We start from the raw sequence: 19,528 nt of genomic DNA on the forward strand, positions 1-19,528 counted from the left end.
TATTAGCAAACTATGAGCTAACTGGAAGTCTAGGCCTCAGTCTAAAAACTCTACATACACCAAGGAACTTTGACTTGAGTTTCTCAAACAGCATCCCAGTAATGCAAACTCATTTTGAAACAGCATCAAATTTCAGAAGAAATGTGTGACATGTGTGACACAGAATTTGGAGAGACACAAAGGACATGTCTTAATTCATACTACAGCTTGATATTCTGTCTGTCATATATAAGTGTGTGGGATGTAAAGAACAGCAACTAATTTTATTATTTTTAACATGTTAAGACATCCTGTTGAAAAAACTGACAGCAACTGTGACAGGTTTCACCCTTATTCAAGAGCTTTAAATTTTTATTTTTATTAGCAGGAGCCACAGCCAAAAATAGTAATTATTATTACAAGCTAGGGCCGTAGGCAGAAAAAAAATTCGGGAGGGGTTTTGAAAATTTCGGGGGGGGGGGGTTTAACCCCTAGCACACACCCCTCCCCGCTACAAACCTGTCAATATCTGCTTGAAATAGTGCCTGGAGGCACTCTTAATGTTTTGTGTCTCATAGACTTAGCATGGGGATTTGGTTAACCAGTTAAAATTCATTAGTAAACCAGGTTTTTTTTATAACCTGAAAAATTTCGGGGGGGGGGGGTTGAACCCCTAACCTCCCCCCCCCCCTCGCTACAGGCCTGTTACAAGCCATGGCATTTTATACAGCTCCCTCCATCTTTTTGGGTAAGGACACTTTCCAGAATTTGAAATGTGAAAAATTATCAAACAGTGCACAAAAAACAGGACGAAGGAATGATATAAAAGAGAATGAAATAATTAAAGGTTATCTATATATTCTCATTATTTGTCTTTTCTAGCAAAAATTATTTTTGGTAAATGTCTTACTGACCTACTGGTATGAGTACAACAAGATTCTTTTTGATACTCCTGCAGTCTGTACTACAGAATTCAGCCACCTATGATTTAAACCTATCTTGTCTGGATTAAAAAGACATCTATATTTGATGTAGAAGTATCAACATTTTTCTATAATCAGAAACTAAATAACCATAGTACAAATTACTCACATTCTCTTTATGAGGGTTTTATTTAGTAAGTATCATTGCTTCATGTTAATCTTACTTATCTTGTAACATCTACTCATTCTTATTTAAGAGGCAGCTTGATAGATCAAAAGTAATAGAAATCCCCAGAGAAAATAATCAACCATAGAAAAAGAACAAAATAGCATATTGCTGCAATAAATCAAGATGGTTAAATAGGATTTCACATCCCTGCTGACAATTATTTTGTAGTGCTGTTAACTATTAACACTTCTCTGTTGTTTTTTTAGAGTCATTGTAAAATCTTCATCTCAGGATGGGGTGTTACATTTGTAATCAGTCCATCCAAAATCGTTGTAGTTCACTTTTTAATGAAAAAAGCATATACTTGAGCACTTTTCTGATTCACCCAAATGAATTCAGTTTATTTATTTACATTTAATTTAAATGTTGCATTGAAATATTCAAGTTTATCCAAACTTCTGCATATGTTAAAAACACAGAGGTATATATTACTCACATAAAGTGTCCTGAATACTCTATCATCTAAAATTCTATGAAATACTAATGATTAAAAAGAATAAAATTAAACTTTTTTTCCAGAGGCAACATATGTTTACTTATTTGACACTGCTGATGTATTATGTAACCTCTCTATATGTATATCGTATGATATCCTCCCCCATGCAATATACAGCAATTTGACTGGTATACATTGCATGGGATCTCTGGCTTGTTCTCTAAATATATTTTTTTCAAACAAGTTTGTAGAGCAGTATAATTATTAATATTGAACTGAAAGATATGGTGGAGAGGTTTCCAGCAAACTTCTGGGACCTGCTAGAAAGAAGCAAAAATAATTTTGAGATAAGATAAAAACAGTTGCAAAGAGGAATGGCCAAGAACAATGTCTTATTAATGCCCATTATGGGATGCTACATCACACCAAAAACAGTCTCTGTTGTTGATTATTTGATACTTGTCCACCACTATACTGATTTTCTCATGACCCTCCCAAACAGTCAGAAGTGCTTCATAACTTTGATGTGCGGTCAGCAGGGGCTGTTGAAGACGCTGCTTGGGGCGCAGCCCTTGTGGGGCGCTCTCTAGGCAGCAGCGGCAGTGGTGGTGGCGGCGGTGGCGACCATCGGGTCGCTCACCACAGAATGAGGAAGTCCTTGCTCTTCTTGTGAGATTTCACAAAATATCGCGAGATTTCTGCCAGATTTCACAAAATCTTGCGAGAAAGTGAGGCCTTCCTGGAGGCCTTAGTAATTCCGTGGCTAGAGAGCGTGCCGCTGCCGCCACCGCAGGTATGTTGGGGTGGCATAATTGGGGGGGGGGCTAGGTTTGCTTACATAGCAAAAAAACCTAGGGCCGCCTCTGACGGTCAGTGAGAATAGTGCAGTGTATACTGAGGCAGGTGTATAGCTGAAGCCTCTTCAGATGTCAAGGGAGAACAGACCCTGGAGGCAACCCAAAAAAACTTTGGCTGCACCGTGCCTTCCGTATATGCTAATTTTTCTAAGCCCCAAAGAAAAAAGCTAGCCAAGTCCGGCCCTACAGTATTTTCTCTTCTCCACCTCCAAATCCCAGGATCCAAATGGAAAATACAGAGGATCCTCTTTTACCACAAGATTACGTGGGTGCTCAGTAACATCCTCAGTCTCCAAGGATCTACTTCCAACAGTTGTCTGCGAAGGAGTGACTAATATATACCAAGTATGTCCAAGTAAATGCCAATTGAACCAATTAGATCAGCAAATAACCCAACCATTGACCCATGAGTTAATAAAGCCAATTGAAGCAATTCTTTTAAAACACCGTCAAAGCAAATTGACCCATAAAGTGTTTCCATGAAGAGTCAGTAGAGGGTAAGCAATGCCTTGTTTTACTCCTCTGGGGAGGCTATTTTAAATAAAGGTTACCATTTATTAATTATTCTTAAATTGTTGTTGCTACTTTTAATGTAGTATGATTTTTTTGAAAATATTGTAATAATTATTTCTTCTTTTTAAAAACAAATGTGTGTGTGTGTGTGTAATATCTCCATTGTTGCATAACTCATATAAAGTTTTTACTGGAATAATAATAATTGAAGAAGAGTTTTGCTGGAGTAGGTTGCATCACTAAAGCACAAACTTTTAGTTGACTTAAAGTCTTTCTTCACTATTAAGGATTCTATTTATGGTCTCAAAAATGTTGGAAAAGAATGTTGTATAAGTGAAAACGTAGGATAATAGGGAGGGATCAAGCCTATTAAACGTCAAATTACATTATGATCTTACAAATTAACCACCAAAATATCATGTGTTACAACAAATCAACAAATACAGATATTCTGCCACTGTATCTAATGGGATTTGAGCAGTCATCTATGTTGGTACGAGAGAACTGAAATCAAACCCCAGCGGATATCAAGGGCCCACTGTAATATTAGAAGACATATGTATACTTTCTGAGACCATGAAAAGAAGTTTAACTGCCGGGTTGACAGCTACACAGTTCAGCATTTTCCAAGGCCTTCACCCTTCTCTGCTAGACTGTGGGGACCTCAAAATACAACACCCATGATCCCACAATATTGAACTAAAGCAGTTAAAGTGGTGTCCAACTTCACTAATTGTACCATGCAGATGTTCCCTTAGAATCCGGAGAAATCCCAACATCCAGCGTGGAACCGCTAGGAAGCCCCAACAGTTGTGGAACATTGAGGCTGATAACATTCAGACCCTTCCCCAGATTCCTTACACTTATTACACTTTATCAAGCCTGTCGTCAGGAAAAGAGGAGGAAGGAGTGAGCAAGCGAGTGAGGGTGGCTTGGCTTATCCTGCCTTTGCCATCGGGATGAGTGAGATAGGGAACTGGGTCCCAGAGGAGGCAGGAAGGGGAGGTCAGGCTCCTGGTTCTGCTACTGTCATTGCCTTTGCTGCCCTCCCTCGCTCGCTCACTCATGTGTCCACCCTCGCTCACTTACTCACCGGGCCAGGTCCTGGCAGCAAAGGCAGCGGCAGTGGCATGGTGGATGTGTTGGACCCACAGAAGTGGCAGGGGCAGTTTGTGTGTGCTTTTGGGGGTATTAGTGGCGTCGGATAATACGGAGTGTCGGATGAGCAAAAGTTGGATAATCAAGACTTTACTGTACTCAAGAGAACTGGCCATCTTACTTTTTCCATAGCTGGGCAGTGGTAGGAATAAATCCAATGTATTAACAGAGTATAGTTGACATCTGGGGTTGATGTGTTCATAAATATATGCTATTCTTTAGCTAATTTGTCCATTCTATGTCACTTCAAAGTAGAATTCAAAACATCAAGTGTTAATGAAGTGGGGAGATTAATTTATTTTCATTACATTTTTTATTATTATTAATACAGGCAGTTCCTAAGTTGCAAACCAGATAGGTAATCTAGATTTGTTAAGTTGAAATTGTATGTAAGGTGGAACAGGTACATTTTTAAGTGTCGTTCCGGATATGCATATATATGTGCATGCTTTGGATAGCATAGGGAAGGGCTAACATTCTTGTGGTGTTTTTTGTTTGTTTTTTGCTGTATGTACCCCTGTTCCAAAGATTTCACCTCACTTTCTGTTTTTGTGATAATTAAATTTTGAGAAAAATTTTGAGAAAAAAGTCTTGTTGTGGATATAAAGATTGATGATAAAGCTTCAGTTGAGACTGTTCCCCATGATAACTCTTCCAGGAGTTGATTTCCCTGCTTAGATTTCTCTCACTTCCTGTTATCTCATCCCTGTTCTTAAGTATGAGTTGTTTGTAAGTTGGATGTTTGTAACTCAGGAACCACCTGTACACTGACTTATACTGCTTAATTAATTGTATAAGCTGCTATTTTTCAAAAGATGTGAAAGAATTTGCACTGTCATATTCAACACCATTAAGTATTCTTTTTCTCTTTTTAACATCTGCCTACCTGCATTTTTTTCCCCAAAGGAGCTACATAGCCCATAATACAATTATGGTTTGTGCATAATAGGGGCCCAACATTTTTAGAAGCTCTCAAGTTAAGAAAAGGTGGTCTAATTGACCAACACAGTTAAAAAAAGAGCAGCACCCTGTAGTTGGATATTTCCAAGTTATAGACTTTATGAATCTGCCTTTATACTTCTTAACAACCTCCCTCTGTATTTCAAATGTATTGTAAATAAAGAAATAGTCAGTTATAAATCATCTGCAGTTTAGATGGTTTCTGATGTCACAAAACTGCAACTGCAAGACAAGGATATACTGTTTTTAACCTAAGATATTTTCTATAGCACATTCAGATTCATTGCAGCACTGAGAAAATATTAACAAAGCACAGTTTGCCATCTAAGTAACAAAGGATTAAATTTAAGCTTAAGCTTTGAAACATTTTTTAAAAACATGTTAGAAAAAGTTGACACAATTCTTCCTCAGATTGAAATCCATCATTCTTGAATGCATTGCTGCATTTTAGCTTTATTTAAATTGGTTTTGTTCCACTGTCAACCATTGTCTTGCCCTAATAGTATGTCCTAAAAAAATGTTGGTAGTCAATCAGCTTTACTGTGATGTTTGTTTCAAAGCACGAGATTCTTTTTTATGAATAATTTTATAGAGATATATGTTAACATATTACTAAAATGAAAGAATATAGAAAAGAAAAGGTTTTAGGGGTATATGGATAGTATAGAACAAGGAGGAAGGGGGGTTGAAGAAGAACTGGGAAAGGGGGAAGTTAAAAAACTTCACTATGGTATTTAAATTGTCAATTAAAACCTTCTTGTTGACTGCTTCTCCATTTCTGCTTTCTGTCAGTGTGACAAACTTTTTTTTATCAAATTTGTTCTATATTATCATTTTCCTTTGCTCTTGTAGCATATACTCTTTAAAAGGTAGCCAATCCATTACTTTCTTAGGTTTTCCCTGATTTTTTGTAAGTATTTGAATTAGTTTCTTCATATTCATAATATCCATTATTTTTATTAGCCATTGTTCTGATGATGGTACTTCCTTTATTCTCCAACTCCTTGCGTATATAATTCTGGCTGCTGCAGTCAAATAATTAAATAAGATTTCACTATTAGTGTCCCAGTTTTAATTGTATTTCAATATTAAGTATTTTCTGTATTATATCCTGTATTTATTTCTACTACTCCTTTGCTTTTCTATAGGTCCACCACGTATGATAGAAATTTTCCTCTTGGGTTTCATATTTCCAGCATTTGTTACAAATGTGTTTATAATATTTTGCTAGTTTGTTCAGAGTTATATGCCATTAGTACATCATTTTGTACCAATTTCTTTAAGGTCATGGGCATTAGTATATTGCAGTTTATGATTCCAAATTCTATTCCATTTTTCCATTTTTATTTGGCATCCTATATTAGATGCCCATTTCACCATACAATACTTCACATTTTCTTCTGCTGTCCATTCTAGCAATTTCTTGGATGAAGCAAGAGATTCTTATTTGAACCGTTGTATTTTATCACTTTCAAGATAATAAGAGAGTCAATAAACGTTGCTTTGAAAAAGTGCTTAAAACCAATAGAAGTTTTAATAGAACAAATTAAAACTGTCCTATCTAAATCCAATCCTGTTCTCTAAGCAAATAGAGTTATGCATTTTGGATACATTCAATTTCATTTAATGCAATGCCTCTCTTATTTTATTGAAAATTCATAACAGAGTAAATTACTAACAGTAAATGGATTAATATTCACATTGTCACTGGAAATAAAGTTGAAATTGATGCAAGTGCAATTGACTGTCTTATGTCAATGTGCTCACAACAAAATTGCAGTTTTACAGATTTATTAATTTCTGGATTTATTCTGCTACTATTAAGTCTAATGCTGTATTTAACTTTCTTATCCTCAAGCAAGTCTTGGCTCTCATTGCATTTCTTGGGTGACGGAATATTAATTTGTGAGTGAAGAATACCTTTTCAAGCCAAATTTTAATAGTTTTGAACAGACTATCTCACCACTGCTCTGTTGTGGATTAGCAACTATGTAGTTTTTGATTTCCTGAAAGACAGTAATGATATTGAAAAACATTTCCTGTCCTTACTGTATTAGTTTTCATTTGAATTCCTCTAGACATTCAACATATACTTGTGTAATTAGAACACAAAACAAGGAGCTTCAGGGATCAAGAATTCTTTTCATCAAGAGGTTCAGCAATACCTTTTCTTTTTTCAGATTACTACACTACTTGTTCCTCCTGGAGTCAGACTCATACTATATTGTTTTGTTGATTTTCCTGTTAGAGTTCTTAAAGGAAATAAAACATCTTGTATCAAATATAGTTTCTCTTAATTAAACTGATGACTAAGGACCTCTTCAAATGTTCAATTGCTGGCAAAACGGCAGGAATACGGGGTGCCTTGTGACACTCTGCGTGCCCTCCCTTCTTCCTCCATCAGACGGGGACAACGGGACAAGGCGCATTGGTGCCCTGTTCCTATCAGATGGGAGAAAGGGTGGCATCCAAAAATGCACCAAAAGCAACAAAAAGGTGGGCAGTTCCATCAGCAGGACCCAAAACCCAGTTGCAACCTCTTGCAATGCTTCCTCACCACTTTGAGGGCATGGGATCCGGGCCAAGCCAGTGTTGTCTGATGGCCCTCAGCTGTCCCCATCCCAAAGTGTAAAAAGGGTCCAAAAACTGCAGTGTAATGAGGTGATATGTGAGGTTCTGGTTTGTATATCCCAAACCCTATGTGCACTCCAGGGATATATCCCAGCTGTAGTGAGTATTATCCCTACTCTTGAAAGCCACACATCTCCTTTCCTGAATCCACTTTGGATTATGTTAGGTCACAGCCTTTTTTTAGGTCACAGGCTTTTTTTGTTTTCCTGAAATACTAGAATGTGAAATTTCTAGGGGTGTGTGAGATGACAAAAAGTACAATTTTCATTCTATTTCTGGCTGCCCCCCTGTTCTGCTTACTGGGAAATTCCCAAAATCGGGAGGGAAAAATATTGTTTCATAATCCAGCAGCCAGAAGTTCAGTTTACATTCCAGGAAGCTTTGGCTCATTGGCAACACTGGGGTACTTCGAAGACTCCTGTTTCTGCCATTTTTATGTCTGCAAGCCCCCCCCCCCCATGTTTCAGAATGTTTGGGTCATCCACTGATTTTTAGGAATTTTAGTTTCTACAAATAAAATGTCTTTTAAAAACCACAGTGTCAGAATATCTCCACAGTGATAGAACAGGAGCAAGGCATCATTCCTGCCAACTTTCAGAAAGGTCCAATCATACACAAATATTTAGGATTTTAAAAGTTTTACAAATAAAATGTCTCACCACCTCTTCTGAGATCTCCAGATTCAGCTTGCGACTCCTCTGAGCCTGGCTGCCCACTGAGAATATTGGGAGTGGGCATTGGCATCCCAGAGGTATCCTCCACAGCAGGAGGCTTAGCAGCAGCAGCAGCCCCCCAAAAAGATGTGCTTTGAATTTTGGTGGGCATAGGAGAATCGCATACATCAGTACCACGTCTCCCTCTCCTACTCCCAATGGCTTTTACTCCCCTCAAAGATTGTTCACTTGACCCAGCAGCACCACCCAAACCATGGCCATGCCTCATTAACATAATGATACATTATATATTTATATTGTTTGTGTGTGTGTGTAAGAGAAGTGCTTGTGTGTGTGCAGTACTTTTGCAAAAACAAACAAGCATAAATATAGGGCAAAAGACAGAAAAGAGGAGTAACAAGGGGGTTGTGATTTTTGAATATATATATATTTGGGGGGGGGGGATAGGCTCAGGCTTCTTGTGTGAGGAGGAGTTTTCACAGCATACAAAACCGCAAGAAAAATAGGAGAGAGTCAAAGAGGTGAACTAACAAGAAGAAAGAGTTTTTTTGTTTGTTTTAAGATATGGCGAGGAGGAAGGCTGTTGGACTGGTGCAGGAGTACACACAAGCCAGAAGGTAGGGCTGTCAAGTTAAAGCAACAAAAGGTAAAAATATTTAAACAAACACACAAAAACGCCCTTTTAAAACTCACAGCCCCCCCCCCACGCATGTCCACCCCCTCCTCCCTAGCGAAATTATTTTTAAAAAGAAAGGGCTATAAGGAAGATATTAAATGAGAAAATTTTATGATGTAATACATAAGAAAAAGATTGGAATTCTCAAAAAGCAATCCTAAGCAACGATGGGAGAGATAGAACACAGAGCTAGATAGCACACAATCTCTCTCTCTCTCAAATGACAAGACACAAAAAAAAAATGGAGGAGCTCGCCCTGGTATATATAGACCAGTTTCTTCTTCTAATTGGTTTTTGCAAGGCTAACAGGGAAAAAGCCCACATGCAGCTGCTCTTGTCAATTACGGAGCAACTGAATCTCCCAAATGTAGCTGAAAGATCTGGTACCATGTGGTTTGTTCCGGCTGAGCCTTCGGCTGTCCCTTCTTCCCCGCGCTGTCTGTTTCCGTATTGCGAATCCTGTATTGCGAAATGGAATTTTGCACACCTTTAGAAATTTTCCCATGAAGCTGAATGGTGGGAGGATTAGAAGGAAATACAACTTTACATAGCTCATTATTAAACTATTGAATTGGCTTAGTGGAAATGGTGATGGCTACAAATGTAAGTGGTTTAGAAGAGGATTAGAAAAATTTATAAAAAGTTAGTATATCTGCAGATAATCATGATGATGGTGACGTTATGATTAGGTTCAAAGTCCTTATGCCTCTGAATACAAAAGTCTAGGGAATAACACAAGGAGAGTGCTGATTAGCATGGAGCTGTATAAAACCCATTCAAAAATGTAATCAAGAAAGCATCTAACCATTAATCAGGCCTTAATTATTACAAAAAATGAAAAATAAGAAGTCTTTCTTCGTTTGGATGTTAAATTTAATGCAATGGTAGATAAGTGTTAAACACAGGTAAGTCTCTAGGTTTAGGTTTTATGCCTCATAAAGCTGAAACCATTGCCAAGCTGCCTGATTTTTTTTCATAGACTTCTTAAAGTCTTTAAAATAGAGATTTAAATGTAGAGTTTTAAAACCCTTTCAGTTTTCCTGGCTGAATGATAATGAAAAGGTCTTTTTAAATTCCTCTGGCTTTATACAAATTGTGAAATGGCAATCCTTTACTGGCAGTTAAAATTAAGCTTTTCATACTAGATTATTAAAATTATTTGAATGCAAAGCTAACTGTTAGTTAGCTGTTCCTGAATCTCTGGAATTAGTTTGATTTTGCTACCTCCAGCTTTGGATTAAGTCAGTAAAATGAAGCCCACTTATCTCTTTTTGCTTTTGAAAGAAAACAGGACATACCAATACAGAACATAAACAATTATTCACTTCCTCAATTGTCATTAATCCTCTTATTGAAGGAGCCCTGCAGCTCATGTGCCTCAAATTGTCAGGTGTATATATCACCTTGGTTATAAGCAGTCTCTACCCCCCCCCCCCCCCCCCCGCATTTTGTTGCAATTCGGAAGACACTGCTCTGCTGCTCTGTTTTTATCTTTCTGTTTGTACATTGATCCCCGCCTCATCAATTCGATTTTCGTATTAGATCAACTTTTTTCTCATTTTAGTTTTATTTTTGAAAAGTAGGAAACATAAACTCTTAGAGATTGACCATTATTATTTCTGAATGTGAAAAAAAATTTATATAGATTTCTATGAAAAGAAAAAAAATAAGTTTCAGTTAATCCCTTTCTGACATTCTTATACTCCCTCTCCCTTTTCTGATAAGGACACTAAAATGAGAAGTGTCTGTTGTAGAGTTGTGTCTGAAAATCCTGACATAATAGTTTAACAGCAATTATACTTTAAAATCTACTTTAAAAACATGTTTAAGAGCCTAGTCTGCCTTTTCCCCTTTTATGAACCTCTCCTATGGTGCTTTTTAAGCTTGTATGAATTGTTCGTATGTTCGTTAAATTCTGATCTAATTTGGATCTAAAGCATTTTTGAAGCAAGTTCCGACCCACCTGCTCACTGCCTTCCCGATATTAAGAATTTGAATCAAAAGGAGCCTTCATTTCTTATGTCTCAGATGTCTTCGGATGTAGCTGTGACCAAACCCCACTGCGAGGTGAAGCCAAACATGCTGGCAAGCATCTCAGCCAATCAGGGCTGACGGAGGAGGGAGAAGGAGGTGGAGGCATCATTCTTGTAGTCTTTTAAAAAAAGAAATGTTGCTTTAAAAAACTTTGAAAATTCCCAAAATATCAGTGGATGGGTGAAACATTATGAAACTAGATAGGTAAAGAGTGATAAATATATTCTGCCATTGTAGCAAGTTTCACCCCAATAGCTTTAAAAATAAGGGTGATACCCTGTTTCCCCTAAACTAAGACATCCCCAAAAATAAGACCTAGTAGAGGTTTTGCTGAATTGCTAAATATAAGGCCTCCCCCGAAAGTAAGACCGAGCAAAATCTGTGTTTGGAAGCATGCCCAGTGCCTGCCAAACAGAACACCATAGCATGCAGAATTGGTAAATGTACATACCAGTCGTATATGGAAATAATGGTAGTAACAAGAAATTCTTGACAGAAGTCACAGTTTGTCTGGTTTGGTTATGTTGGTTTGTGATGAGAACTACTGTACAGTATAGAATAAATGTTTATTTTTTTGTTCAACAATAAATGTGAATTCTTCTTCATGGAAAAATAAGACATCCCTTGAAAATAAGACCTAGCACATCTTTGGGAGTAAAAAATAATATAAGACACTGTCTTATTTTAGGGGAAACATGGTAGCAGCCCCTGAGGTTTCCCCAATAGTAATGGAGGAGCATGCCTGCTTTAAAACTACATTTCCCAGATGTCCCAGTTCCTCTCTCCTCTTAACATTCCCCACCCCTTTTTGTCCTTACTCTTTCCTTATTAATAACATTGACCATCTTGACCAAATTTGGATGTTTTCATCTGTTATTTCTTGGAAGGTATGAGAAGTTTAGGGAGAGGGAGGCGGGAAGAGAGATTTGAGAATTGTACTACAGTTGTGGCTTGATTCCCCACTCAGCCATGGATGATCTTGGGCAAGTCACACACTCTCAGCCCCAGGAAACCCTATCAAACAGGAAATAACACTTTCAAACCAGGAACAGATTTCCTTATTCAGAGGCTGATAGCCATCTGCTGGGAGTGGTTGGATGACTTTCAAAGTAAAGACAACCCAATGAAACAGGAAATAACATTTTAAAACCAGGAACAGATTTTTGTTATTATTAAAAATGGTTTTTTTATTAAAAAAAACTTTGAAAATTCACTAAAAATCTGGATAGAAGTCAAACGTTCTGAAATTTAGTGAGCTAACAGTGGTAAATGTGTTCTACCCCTGTAGCAAGTTTCATCAGGATAGCTAAAAAATGACAGAGAGAAGCCCCTTCATGTTTCCCCATTGACAGTAATGTTTTTCTTCATGTGCATGCACGTCCGCCATTAATGAAGTACATATGAATATTCGGAAGTTTTGGAAAGTTTTGAACTTTTTGCCTTCAAAGTTCAGAAATAATTTTAGAAATGAAGCACCAGTGCCCCCTACTTTCGAACAGAGTTTAGAACCATTTTTTTTTCTGGATTGCACATACCTAGTGCTTTTACCTTCATTTTCCACTCTAGTTTACTGGCACTGGATACTGACTCTCATTTTATCTGGTTTTTACTAAAGAATACATCTGTGTACTTAACATTTTTCACATAGACTATACAATCAAATTTATGCCCCCAATTTTGGGATTAAATAATTTCATGAATTAAAAATGATGTAGTCAAATCTATTTTAGATTGCATCTAGGAATTCTGATTCATGTATGTTGCTATTCCCAAGGCATATGGTAACATTGGTTGCAATCCTCCCTCTCACCAAAGTCAACCTGAAAGATGCTTACTGTCGCATAAGTATCTCCTTCTCCCAACAGAGAATATCTCTATTCACCCTGGATTCCCAAGCTTTCCAATGCTATATCTTCTTGTTTAGTCTCAAGGTGAAACAAATTTTTAATGAAAGGCTTTAAACAGTAAAACTATGTTTCTGGGGAAATATGGTATTTCCATACATGATGACTAATTGCTGTTTCCTCAGTCCAGGACTCTCTTATTTAAGTGAAGTCCTAAACTGAAAGTGAAGTCATTGGCTCTGGGATCAGGCCTTTGGTTAAGAGTGTAGTGCAATAATACATGTATATTTGTGCAACGATCATGGAATGGACAGCGTAATTTTAATTGACTGCTAGGTAATGTTATTGTTTAATTTTAATTTTGTAAAATTTTAATATTTCGAATATGTGTTTTATATGTACTCGACAAGTACACCGCCTTGAGTCTCCTTTGGGGTTGAGAAAGGCGGGCTACAAATATGGTAAATAAATAAAATAAATATAATAAAATAAACAAAATAAATATATATTCTGATCCTTCCTTCCTCATGGAGCTCATCTTTATTATAAACCACAGGAAATCAATACTGGAACTGACTTACATGTTTCAGTATATAGGAAGCATAGCTGACTCCTCTGGAGGCTGTGCCTGATTTCTGGACAACATATTGTTCAGATGCCTCTCTTTATGGAATGCAATATTTATTTGTTTAGTAGCTTGGGGACCCAGCGGTGCCCAGGTCATTTGAGAAAGGCATTGTTTTCCTGTGTTCCAAGTTTAGTCTAGGTCCAGGGTCAGCAGGGTTCTGTGGGTGCAGGTGAACTACAACTCTCATATGCAAGTCCATCATCCATGGTCCATCACGCTCCAAAAAATGCCAGGATGTATAATAGGTCATGGGGACTGTATGTGTCAAGGCTGTTAGAGTGAGTAGGCCGAAGCCTGTTGGTGGTTGTTTGAGTAGGCTGAAGCCTGTTGGTGGTAGTTTTTTGCCTCAGTGAAAACTGAGGGGGGGGGGAGTAAAGGTTTTCATAAAGAGACCCAAAACCATCCTTAAAAGGAAAGATTAAAAAGATATTCATTATTTTCTCTTTAGTCTGCTGTGAACAGTACTGTTTCCCAATGAGCCAGGGAAAAGCTGCCTTCTTTGGAACAATATTGAGGAGGGAAGATAGCATCCTCTTTTGGGGCCTAGCAGGGTGGAGCCAGCCTGTTTGGCCTGCAAGTATGTGTGAGAAGGATGACAGGAGACCAAAATCCACTGCTTGTGGTAATATGAAAATGACCAAATAAACTCAATGTATATATTACAATAACATATATCCAAAAAACAGGACTGTTCCAATCGCATAGAAGTAGAAACCAGCGGTTCTTCTCTTGAAGTATAGAGCCAAGTTTTTCATGTGAGTAAATGTCCTGTTCTTTATTACATATTAGTAGACTCCAGTTCTCATATAACTTGACTCAAACCTGCAACCGGTTTCGACTCACAGGAGTCTTCGTCAGGCGGTTGGGTCTACAAATAATACATATCATAAATATATACATGCAATTAAATAATTTGTACAGAAAGTTTACGAAAAAGTTTACAAAAAAAGTATATTCAGGCACTTTACTTACTTCAATAATCAACAAAGGTTCAGCTTTTGAGGTGAGAAATTCACCATCAGTTTTCTGAATAGGTGGATCCTAAGGGGACATAGATAGTGGCTAAAGGTAGTATTACATTATGACATGAATAATAGAACATATATAGAAGAATATAAAATCTGTGAACCCAAAGGAGGCTATGATACTCACAGTTTGTCTTCATTAAATCATGTACTCTGCAAGGAGTTTTATTCTGTGGCGAGTATAGGATAGGATAGAAATGGCTCAAACCATTGTTAATGTAGCTAATCCATTGGTATCTTTAACATATGATAATGTTTGTTTAACAAAGGGCTGTAGAAAATAATCAACAAATTTAGATAATGGTTCAAGAACCGAGCCGGACCCTGAAACAATTGGCTGGCCTACAGGTGGCGTAACGTCCTTGTGAATTTTTGGAAGTATGTATAGGACCAGAATGCGAGGATACGGGGTTGTAAGAAAATCCCTTTCTTTTTCCGTGATGTTTACCCTGCAAACAGAACATCCAAAAGGGCTAAATAACACTAATTCATATAAATGTTTTTTGTAACAGAGTAGGCATTACCCGTAGGTAAAAGATTATTGAACCAATAATGATATCATCATCACCTGACCAATGGATTAGCTACATTGACCATGGTTTGGATATATGTTATTGTAATATATACATTGAGTTTATTTGGTTATTTTCATATTACCACAAGCAGTGGATTTTAGTCTCCACAGTTTTAGGGGAACCCATTGTTCTTTAAGGATGACAGGAGGCCAGGATTGGGGCTTTGGGGGCTAACAGGGCAGAGCAGCCTGAAAAGACCAAGACATGTCAGTAGAAGCGCTGAAGGGGGGTGAGGTGAGGGAGTAGAAGTTTTCATAAACATACCTGCAACCATTGTTTAAAAGGAAGCATTAAAGCATAATTAATTTCCATCATTAGTTGGATTCAGAATGCTGTGAATGTGTGAGTGAACTGTAATTCCTAGCACCCAAAGATTTTTTATTATCAGTATGCACAGTTGGCCATGTTGGGTCTATTTGTTCCAGATCCGTTGTCAGCGGGTTCATTCCCCCCAAACAGCACCAGGACAAAGAATGGGTCATAGGAGTTGTGTGTGCCAAGTTTGGTCCAGGTCCGTCCTTCCTGGTGGTCCCAGTGGCCTGTGAAAGTGGTGGCCAATCAGAAAGCTGGCACATACTCCACCCGGCCAATCAGAAAGCTGGCACATACTCCGCCTGGCCAATCAGAACGCTGGCACATACACCGCCCGGCCAATCAGAAAGCTGCCACATATAAATATTCACTTTTATTATATACATAGATATATGTCATTTCTATCCTGCCTTTCTCACCCAAGGGGACTCAAGGCAGCTCACAGATCTGGCAAGATTCAATGCCAATATAAGAACAATACAATAGGGTAAAAATATCAAGCAATAAAAACAATTAGGCATTATAAAACACATGAAGCAATATACAAAACTTAAGACAGATAAAGTGTATAAATCCATTTATCCAAAAGCCTTGCACATAATCCATGAACCAGGTGTTCTTAGGACATGATGTCAACTACACATCGTTCCATTGGTACATCTTTGCATGAAGCCCCTCCAGTGATGGTCCTTGAGAATGTTCCCCTCTAGCATATGCAGTTACAATCACCACAAGATATCAGACAGTCTTTCTCTGTGAGGACAACTCTGTGCAACTACCATAAAGGAATCTCCTTCAATATTCATCAACCAACTTTTACTTTAACAAGAGATGTCTCCACACCTAATTGGTGGGCATATCAACTCTCTCACTGTTAATGGCTAATGGTCTCAGTGAAATGCAGAAGTCCACATAAACATTTTGGAAATGACAATGTTATACAAGGCAATATGGGCCTTTTAACAACTTTTACTCAGCAGACCAATAGCAATTGCTTTGGATAACTCACTAGTGGTAAATTTTACCAACCTGCTAGCCATTTACCTGCTATTCCTATATAGGAATTCTCCTTGTTTTACATATATGTGTGGGATAGGAAGTTCAGGAACTTCAAAGAAGGATGGGGAGATTGTGGAGGGATTGTTCACTATGCTCTAATATCTTTCTGTAACTTGTGGGATCCAACTGAGGTATTACTTTCCTCAAGTATTACCAAGTGTTTCTCATGTTCAAGAACTGACATATTCATCTCAAAGAAAGGAGGTAATATAACAAGATATTAGGCTTAAGAAAAGAATGTAGCCATGTAGTTCTTAGAGCAGAGTCTTTCTGCCGTTTAAAACTTAACTCATTTGCTGCAAACCGCCTCTAAAATATTGATAGCTCAGTAAATTGTCACTACAATGCGTAGGAGTGAATCATTGCCATCCATTGATCTGTATGCATACATGCACATACTTAGTTATTTTATATTCTTTGTGCAGCTTTGTTAGTATGTCGTCGTCGTCTCAGTCGTTCAGTCGTTTTTGACTCTTCGTGACCTCATGGACCAGTCCACGCCAGAGCTCCCTGTCGGCCGTCACCATCCTCAGTTCCTTCAAGGTCGAGCCAGTCACTTCAAGGATACCGTCCATCCATCTCGCCCTTGGTCGGCCTCTCTTCCTTTTTCCTTCCATTTTCCCCAGCATCATGCTCTTCTCCAAGCTTTCCTGTCTTCTCATGATGTGACCAAAATACTTCAGCTTTGCCTCTAATATCCTTCCCTCCAGTGAACAGTCAGGCATTATTTCCTGGAGGATGGACTGGTTGGATCTTCTTGCGGTCCAAGGCACTCTCAGGATTTTCCTCCAGCACCAGAGTTCAAAAGCGTCTATCTTCCTTCGCTCAGCCTTCCTTATGGTCCAGCTCTCGCATCCATAGGTTACTATGGGGAATACAATGGCTTTGATTATGCGGACCTTTGTTGCCAGTGTGATGTCTCTGCTTTTCAGTATTTTATCGAGGTTGGCCATTGCTCTCCTCCCAAGAAGTAAACGTCTTCTGATTTCCTGGCTGCAGTCTGTGTCTGCGGTGATCTTCGCACCTAGAAATATAAAGTCTGTCACTGTCTCCACATTTTCTCCCTCTATTTGCCAGTTGCCAATCGGTCTGGTTGCCATGATTTTGGTTTTCTTGACATTTAACTGCAGCCCGGCTTTTGCACTTTCTTCTTTCACCTTGGTGATAAAGCTCCTCAGCTCTTCCTCACTTTCAGCCATCAGAGTGGTATCATCTGCATACCTAAGGTTGTTAATGTTTCTTCCAGAAATTTTAACTCCAGCCTTGGATTCGTCAAGCCCTGCATGTCGCATGATGTGTTCTGCGTACAAGTTGAATAGGTAGGGCGATAGTATACAGCCCTGCCGCACTCCTTTCCCAATCTTGAACCAGTCTGTTGTTCCGTGGTCTGTTCTGACTGTGGCTACTTGGTCTTTATACAGATTTCTCAGGAGACAGACAAGGTGACTTGGGATCCCCATACCACCAAGGACATGCCACAGTTTGTTATGGTCCACACAGTTGAAGGCTTTAGAGTAGTCAATAAAGCAGAAGTAGATGTTTTTCTGAAACTCCCTGGCTTCCTCCATTATCCAGCGGATATTGGCAATTTGGTCTCTGGTTCCTCTGCCTTTTCTGAACCCAGCTTGGACATCTGGCAGCTCTCGCTCCATGTATTGCTGGAGTCTGCCTTGCAGGATCTTGAGCATAACCTTACTGGCATGGGAAATAAGTGCCACTGTATGGAAGTTTGAGCATTCTTTGGCGTTTCCCTTTTTGGGTATGGGGATGTAAATTGATTTTTCCAATCTGATGGCCATTCTTGTGTTTTCCATATTTGCTGGCATATGGCATGCATCACCTTGATAGCATCTTCTTTCAAGATTTTTAACAGTTCAGCTGGGATCCCATCGTTTCCTGCTGCCTTGTTGTTAGAAATGCTTCTTAAGGCCCATTCAACCTCACTCTTCAGGATGTCTGGTTCTAATTCATTCACCGCACCATCAAAGCTATCTTCTATATTTTTATCCCTCCTATACAGATCTTCTGTATATTCTCGCCACCTTTTCTTGATTTCTTCAGCTTCTGTTAGGTCTTTGCCATCTTTGTTTTTGATCATGCCCATTTTTGCCTGAAATTTGCCTCCGATGTTTCTGATTTTCTGGAAGAGGTCTCTTGTCCTTCCTATTCTATTGTCTTCTTCCACTTCCATGCATTGCTTGTTCAAAAATAGTTCCTTGTCTCTCCTGGCTAACCTCTGGAATTGTGCATTTAATTGGGCGTATCTTCCCCTATCGCTGTTTCCTTTCACCTTCCTTCTTTCTTGGGCTACTTCCAGTGTCTCAGCAGACAACCATTTTGCCTTCTTGGTTTTCTTTTTCTTTGGGATGTACTTTGTTAGTATGTACATAATGCAATTGCTTGGAAAAGATAATTGGATCCAAAAAGTGAGGAATAAAGTTTTACATAATCCATGAAAATAAGATCTTTGTATAGAGTTTAAATTGCATTTTATTGTAATCTGCATGAAGAATGACTCTTTCGTATTTTGTATTTAACACTACTTTTTCCAGCCCTTTTGTTTAGTAAGTTATCACAGGATAGTCTGTATACTGTTCTAGATCAACTCATTCATAATGATTTTGATGAAACTATTATGTAAAATTAACATCACTGAATTTCATTTACTAAGCTAGGAATAAAATCTAATTGCATATTGCAGAAAGCCAAAAATTATTATTTCCATATGTTTTAGCAGCACTTGGGAAGCCATGAAGAGAAGCTGTTTGCTACTTCACCTATGGATTCAGAAGTAGATCTGGAAAGTTACCAAACTGCATTAGAAGAAGTACTCTCATGGCTTCTCTCTGCTGAAGATTCACTTCAAGCACAAGGAGATATATCCACGGATGTAGAAGAAGTTAAAGAACAGTTTCACACCCATGAGGTATGTGTAAACAACACAGATTGCAAAAACACTTCACCATCTGTTCATTGTTGTTCTTATTTTTGAATAGTGGATAAAGGTCAAAAGCT

At 38.3% G+C, this 19,528-nt stretch overlaps 1 protein-coding gene across 14 annotated transcripts in view; it reads left to right on the plus strand.

Moving 5' to 3' along the window:
* Positions 1-19,528, plus strand: part of dmd (dystrophin) — a 1,684,732-nt gene that overhangs the window by 621,148 nt on the left and 1,044,056 nt on the right. For 11 of the 14 annotated variants that reach the window (XR_010004953.1, XM_008107345.3, XM_016992722.2 and 8 more), the window contains one exon: positions 19,248-19,439. Coding sequence is in view for 13 of the 14 variants with exons in the window: in XM_008107345.3 (XP_008105552.2) it covers positions 19,248-19,439 (192 nt within the window). In the remaining variant the exon portion in view is untranslated. The remainder of the gene's footprint in view (positions 1-19,247; positions 19,440-19,528) is intronic. The other 3 variants (XM_008107349.3, XM_008107344.3, XM_008107351.3) reach the window with 1 other exon arrangement.

The sequence above is a fragment of the Anolis carolinensis genome, chromosome 3, assembly GCF_035594765.1.
Source record: "Anolis carolinensis isolate JA03-04 chromosome 3, rAnoCar3.1.pri, whole genome shotgun sequence".
Taxonomy (NCBI): domain Eukaryota; kingdom Metazoa; phylum Chordata; class Lepidosauria; order Squamata; family Dactyloidae; genus Anolis; species Anolis carolinensis.